General features: G+C 40.6%; 1 protein-coding gene across 1 annotated transcript in view; it reads right to left on the reverse strand.

Moving 5' to 3' along the window:
* Nucleotides 1-7,826, reverse strand: part of LOC106871767 (vacuolar protein sorting-associated protein 54) — a 434,878-nt gene that overhangs the window by 252,742 nt on the left and 174,310 nt on the right. The window contains exon 13 of the mRNA XM_052971965.1: nt 7,685-7,781. Coding sequence (XP_052827925.1) covers nt 7,685-7,781 — 97 coding nt within the window. The remainder of the gene's footprint in view (nt 1-7,684; nt 7,782-7,826) is intronic.

The raw sequence follows: 7,826 nt of genomic DNA on the forward strand, positions 1-7,826 counted from the left end.
CACCACTCCTCCCTCATTATCCCACTCCATACCTATTTTGGTCAATTTTTTTTGCTCTCCAAAACCATGGGAAGAACCTGTTTGGTAATAAAGAGAAAAAAAAAATGTTAATATTTTCAGAGGGAAAAGTGAGTGATCTGAGGGCAATTTGGCTGTTGTTTCCAGCACAACCAAAGACAACCCTCCTCTCTCTTTATCACTCTCGCATGTACTGATGTTTTTCAATATTTCTCCCCATAAATACATTCATATGCTATAAAAAAGAATATTTGAGAAATTATGAACTTTTGAAACCCCATTCTTTGCCCCTGATTGTTTCTGTTTAGAAATTAAAATATTGGAGAGCCTGAGAAGGTCACTGCTGACATTTATCCACAGTGATTTTTAAAAAGTGTTGCATAAATGATAATTCATTTTAATAGTATAATTTTGTTAGAAAATGTTTTTCTTACACACACACACACAGAGCTTTGCTTGATTGAGGTGGGGGTAAAAATTTAGATTAAAATTTTTGTTGCTGCTTATATTCCACCAATGGATCACACATCTGTTACTTCAGCGTCATCATTCCATAAAATGCGTTTAACGGGAGAAAATTATTGAAAAAACATCAATACATGTGAGAGTGAAAAACAGAGGGTGGTTTGGGTTGTGCTAGAAACAACAGCAAAATCTCCCTTGAATTGTTCACCTTTTCCTCTGAAAATATTTACAATTTTATTTATTTATCTTTTTTTTACTGAAAAGGCTCCTCCCATAGTTTTTAAGTTAAAAGGCCAACATCGGTCCAGCTAGTTATTATTGTAAGGATTATAGCATTCTAAACAGCCATAACAACAAAATCCTTTCTTTATTTTATTTACAAAAATTATACTGGTATATTAGAAAATTTTCATTCAAGAAATAATGTTTTTACACTATGTATACATTAATAGAATAAACTGTCGGTTTTCCAGATAGCGAATTAGAACTTGAAATGAAAACATTGAAATAGAGAGTGAGAGACTTTGCTAATGAAAATGAAATACTCAACAGTGAATGCAACAAATATTTCAATTTGCGAAAAATTGGAGTTCAAAAATCGTTATTATAGGAAATTTCTTGGAACAGGAATTTATAGAAAAATTTCCAGACGGTCCAGATGGTGACCAACTGACCTTATTACACAGTGTAGTCGACAAAATCAAAAACAAACAATGCACATGGGCAAAATTAAAAGTATAAGACGGTGACAATTTACCCATCACACCCTCAGGATCAGAGCTAAGTGGTTGCCTAGAAGACGACCAGTAGGGAGGACAAGGGTCTGGAAGCTTAAAGATCCTGTGAATGGACAGAGATTTAGAGACGTATTACTTGAAGCCTTTGACGAAATAGAAGGGGATATAGCTTCACACAATGTAGAAGACAACTGGAGGTTTCTACGGGACAGATCTGTGGATGGTGCAAAGTCCCTCTCGAGCCAAAATAATGTGGTGGTGGAACAATGTTGTTGACAGGGCTATGAGAGAAAAGAAACAGGCCTGGAAGGACTGGAAGAATGGTGGTAGCAGGGAATTGTATCAGACTGCTAGAAGGGAAGCTAGGAGACAGGTTTATTTAGATAGAGGGGAAGCAGATAAAAAATTTGCCAATGTTCGGTGCCGTGAGGACCAAAGACTTGAGGATTTTCGTGTTGCAAGACACTGTGTGACAGAGAATCATGATGTCATAGGAGAGAAATGTGTCCGCTTGGATGATGATTCACTTGCACTGAACGAGGCTGCAAAGAGAGAGATTTGGAGACGCCACTATGAAAGGTTGCTCAATAAAGAGAATGAATGGGAGAAAGAGAGTCTGCCGAATGTCGACCCAACAGAGGGACCAGCTATCCGAGTTGACAGTACTATGGTAGATAAAGCAATTAAGAGTATGAAGACAAGGAAAGCTCCCGGCCCATCAGGAATCACTACAGAGATGCTCAAAATATCTGGCAGTGTTAGCTATAGCCTAGTCACCCGTATAGTTAACCAGGTGATATACAAAGGAGTCATACCCAATGACTGGTGTAGCAGCACCATAGTCAACTGCTACAAAGGTAAAGGTGACGCTTTAGATGCAAATAATTACAGAAGTATCAAGTTGTTGGATCAGGTAATGAAAGTCACAGAGAGGGTCATAGCCCAATTAATTAGGGAGAAAGTCAGTTGAGATGAGACGCAGTTTGAGTTTGTGCCAGGAAAGCGCACCACTGATGCTATATTTCTGGTAAGACAGCTGCAGGAGAAATACCTAGCCAAAGATAAACTTCTGTACCTGGCTTTCGTTGACATGGAGAAAGCCTTTGACAGGGCTCCCCAATCCCTTATCTGGTGGTCAACGAGGAAACTAGGGATAGATGAATGGTTAGTGAGAGCTGTGTGAGGAATGTACAGGGACACTGTCAGGAAGGTGAGGGTTGGCAATGAGTACAGTCATGAATTCCGGGTAGAGGTAGGGGTCTACCAAGGTTCAGTCTTCAGCACACTCCTATTTATCATAGTCCTCCAAACAATAACAGAGGAATTCAAGACAGGATGTCCCTGGGAGCTCCTCTATGCTGATGACCTTGCACTAATTGCTAAGTCATTATCAGAACTAGAGGAGATGTTTCAGGTGTGGAAGCAAGGATTAGATTTGAAGGGCCTTAGGGTCAACCTAGCTAAAACCAAAGTCCTAATAAGTAGGAAGGTAGACAAACCACAAACCCCTTCAGGTAGATGGCCCTGCTTGATCTGTAGAAAAGGCGTAGATAGAAACTCTGTAAGATGTACCCAGTGTAAGCTATGGACACATAAGAGGTGCAGCAATATCAAAGGAAGGCTAACTAGGAAGATAGTTTTCATATATGACAGATGTTCAGGAGCAATAAACACTGAAAATGTGCAGAAAACAACTACCACATTCCAAGAAGGAAAACTTGAAGTAGTTGATAGCTTCTGTTACCTAGGTGACCAAGTCAGTAGCGGGGGAGGGTGCGCTGAAAGTGTAGATGCTAAAATATGAATAACCTGGGCAAAGTTCAGAGAGGTCTTACCTCTGCCGGTGACAAGGGGCCTCTCGGTATGCTCTGATGGATGTGTAATGTTAGTGTGCATACACTAAAGTATGGAAGTACCTTGAGAGAAAAGTTGGACCTAAGAAGCATCAGTTGTGGTATGCAAGAGAGACGATTGCGCTGGTATGGTCATTTGGCGAGAATGGATGAGGATAGCTGTGTGAAGAAGTGCCACAGCCTAGCGGTTGAGGGTACCTTTGGAAGAGGTAGACCCAGGAAGACATGGGATGAGGTGGTGAAGCGCAACCTTCGAACATTGGGCTTCACTGAGGCAATGACTAGTGACTGAGACCTTTGGAAATATGCTGTGTGTGAGAAGAACCGACAAGACAAGTGAGACCATAACACGTGGGCTTTACCAGGGGTGTAGCCGGCCCACTTATGCATACCTTTCCTTCTTTGGACACAAAACCCTGCTTGTGAAGACCTGTTGAGACAAGTGAAATCAAACCAAATTTGACAACTGGCACCCATGCCAACCTTCCTTCATTGGACACGAAACTCTGCTTGCGAAGACCTGTTGGGGCAAGTGAAATTGAAATTGAACCAAATTCGATGACTGGCATTCGTGCCAGTGGAGCTCTAACAGCACCGTCCGAGCGGAATCAGTGTCAGAGCAGCCACCTGGCTTCTGTGCCGGTGGCACGTAAAAAGCACCATTTGAGAGTGGTCGTTACCAACGTCACCTTACTGGCACTTGTGCCAGTGACACGTGAACAAAGCATTCGAGCTAGGTCATTGCCAGTGCCAGTACTGTCTAACTGGCCCTCTTGCCAGTGGCACGTAAAAGTGCCCACTACACTCTCGGAGTGGTTGGTGTTAGGAAGGGCATCCAGCTGTAGAAACTCTGCCAGATCAGATTGGAACCTGGAGCAGCCATCTGGTTCGCCATTCCTCAGTCAATTCGTCCAACCCATGCTAGTATGGAAGGCGGATGTTAAACGATGATGATGATGATGATATATATATGTATATACATATGTGTGTGTATATATATATATATATATGTATGTGTGTATATATATGTATGTTTGTGTGTGTATATATGTATGTGTGTATATATATATATATATATATATATATATATATACACACATATATGTATAGGTATTTGTAGCTCTATATAAGATTATATAATTATTTTCCTTTCCTTGCACTCAAATGAAGAATATCAAATATCAATTTTTCAAAATTACATATGCTAAATCATTTTATAACCTTTTATTTTTGAATTAAGATATAAACTTAATTTTTTCTAGATAAATCTATTTATATACTAGATGGTGTACCCGGTTATTCCCAGGGGTAAAGATGTTCTATTTAAACGCCTTATTACTCTGGTATAGAAAAGCAATTTCTTTATAACTGCTACAAAAGGTGTATATTCTGTCGTGAAAAAGTACAAAAAACTGTAATCTGGAGGAGGGAGAGATTGTCGGAGTTTGGCGAGAGAGATTTTTGGAGGTTGGCAAGAGAGGTTGTCGAAGGTTGGTGAGAGATTGTCAGAGGTTGTCGAGAGATTGTTGGAGGTTGTCGAGAGAGGTTTTCAGAGGTTGTCAGAGGGAGGGGGCATCTTTGCTCCAAAATTTCAGTCTATCAGGGCTTCCTGATACACAATGTTTTTGGTTTTGTCGTTGGGTGCATAGATAAATAAATTTTCTGTATTCCCAACTCTAGAGCATCCAACATAGAGCTGTCCATGAGAAAAATCAGAATTGGGACACACTTATTAAATACATTATGGAATCAAAAATTTATCTACTGTCCTCGAAAATTTCAAATTGAAATTAACGTTAGTTTAAAATTAATGTATAAATTTTTTATTATTATTTTTAATTAATTTATAAACTTAGTTTTTGCTAAATATATATATATCTGAATATATAAAATTGTGTATGTATGTATCTATGATGTAACTATAAATGTAGATAAATAGGTAAACTTATGTATGTGAGTAGGTATGTATATATGCCATCTAGACCGAGGACCATGTACTGTAGTAACTTGGAACATGAGCCCATAAGTTTTTAATGCCTTGTTAAAACATGAGCGATCGTCATGGAGCAGGGGTAGATGTTTTCAAGAAACAACTCGATTTCCTGGTGTCCAAGGTCACAGAGGAATCTATATCATGGCAAGAAACTAAAGAGAGCAGCTGTGTCAAACTCCCTCCTTCACCAAAAGCCAATTGCATGAGACTGGCTACTGAAAAGTGATTGCACTGATGGTACTCCAGCAAGGCCACAGCCTTTAGGCTTATATATGTATATATATCATCATCATCATTATCGGTTAACGTCCGCTTTCCATGCTAGCATGAGTTGGACGATTTGACTGAGGACTGGCGAACCAGATGGCTACACCAGGCTCCAATCTGATTTGGCAGAGTTTCTACAGCTGGATGCCCTTCCTAACGCCAACCACTCCAGGAGTGTAGTGGGTGCTTTTACGTGCCACCGGCACGAAGGCCAGTCAGGAGGTACTGGCAACGGCCTCGCTCAAAAGGCACGAGGGGCAGTCTGGCGGTACTAGCAACGCCCATGCTCAAATGGTGTTCTTTACGTGCTACCTGCACAGGAGTCAGTCCAGCGGCACTGGCAATGACCTCGCTCGAATGTTTTATCACATGCCATTGGCACAGGTGCCAATAAGGCGACACTGGTAACGATCACGCTCAAATGGTGCTATTTACGTGCCACTGGCACGGAAGCCAGACAGCTGCTCTGGCAATGATCATGCTTGGACAGTACTATTAGCGCTCCACTGGCACGGGTGCCAGTCATTAAATTTGGTTCAATTACGATTTCGATTTCACTTGCCTCAACAGGTCTTTGCAAGCAGAGTTTAGTGACCAATGAAGGAAAGGTACACATAAGTGGCCTGGCTACACCCCTGGCGGAGACCACGGATTATGGTCTAACTTGGCTTGCCGGGTCTTCTCACGCACAACATATTTCCAAACGTTTCGGTCACTAGTCATTGTCTCAGTGAGGCTTAATGTTCGAGGGTCGTGTTTCACCACCTCATCCCAGGTCTTCCGGGGTCTACTTCTTCCACAGGTTCCCTCAACCGCTAGGGTGTGGTACTATTTCACACAGCTATCCTCATCCATTCTCACCAAATGACCATACCAGCGCAATCATCTCTCTTGCACACCACAACTGATGCTTCTTAGGTCCAACTTTTCTCTCAAGGTACTTCCATATTGCTGAGTATGCACACTAACATTACACATCCATCAGAGCATACCGGCTTCATTTCTTGCGAGTTTACATATATCCTCAGCAGTCACGGCCCATGTTTCACTACCATGTAGCATGGCTGTTCGTACACATGCGTCATAAAGTCTGCGTTTTACTCTGAGCGAGAGGCCCTTTGTCACTGGCAGAGGTAAGAGCTCTCTGAACTTTGCCCAGGCAATTCATATTCTAGCAGCTACACTTTCAGCACACTCTCCCCCGCTACTGACTTGGTCACCTAGGTAACGGAAGCTATCAACTACTTCTAGTTTTTCTCCCTGGAATGTGGCAGAAGTTGTTCTCTGCACATTTTCAGTGTTTATTGCTTCTGAACATCTGCCACATACAAAAACTATCTTCCTAGTTAGCCTTCCTTTGATATTGCTGCACTTCTTATGTGTCCATAGCTTACACTGGGTACATCTTATAGAGTTTCTACCTATGCCTTTTCTACAGATCGAGCAGGGCCATCTACCTGAAGGGGTTTGTGGTTTGTTTACGTCCCTACTTGTTAGGAAGGCCCTTCGATTCTAGTCCTTGCTTCCACACCTGAAACTTCTCCTCTAGTTCTGATAGTGACTCAGCAATTAGTGCAAGGTCATCAGCATAGAGGAGCTCCCAGGGGCATCCTGTCTTGAATTCTTGTGTTATTGCTTGGAGGACTATGATAAATAGGAGGGGGAGCAGAGGACTGAACCTTGGTGGACCCCTACCTCTACCCAGAATTCGTCACTGTACTCGTTGCCAACCATCACCTTACTGACAGCATCCCTGTACATGCCTCGCACAGCTCTCATTAACCATTCATCTATCCCTAGTTTCCTCTACACCCCCTGCAGGAGCCACATGGAGCTTTAGGTGTTTTCACTCAATAAACACTCACAATGCCTGGTCTGGGAATCGAAACCACGATGCTATGACTGCGAATTCGATGCCCTAACCTGGGCCATTCTGCCACCACACACACACACACATATATATATATATAAACAATAGATTAATTAGAGAGATTCAATTGACAATCTAATAATTTATTTATATTAGAATATAACATAATATACTAGGAATATAATATAACATAAAAAAATTTAAAAAACCAAAAAAAGCCAAAAATTTGTTTTGACTTATACATCATATCCATTTATATAAGTCTCTTCAGAAATTTGGTTCAAAAGACAGACAAAATTCTGTGTGAAAGGATGGCTAGATAACAAAAAAAACTTATTCAAATGCCTATGTTTACCATGGACAATAAATGTTAAATGATGATGATGCTGACAATACATATATAAATATATGTATATAATCTTACTTAAATATCAGAATATTAATCAATGTTTTACCTCTAATGATAAATTTTTATACTTACCAATACTCGGTTAACAATGACCATTATATTAAAGAAAACATTTCTCAGCATTTGTATCCATTGGGTATAATTTAGAAGCCTCATTTGATCTGCTAAGCTGCAAATAAGTAGAAATTAAAATATATATATATATATATATATA

The sequence above is a fragment of the Octopus bimaculoides genome, chromosome 11 (genome assembly GCF_001194135.2).
Source record: "Octopus bimaculoides isolate UCB-OBI-ISO-001 chromosome 11, ASM119413v2, whole genome shotgun sequence".
NCBI classification, from domain to species: Eukaryota; Metazoa; Mollusca; class Cephalopoda; order Octopoda; family Octopodidae; genus Octopus; species Octopus bimaculoides.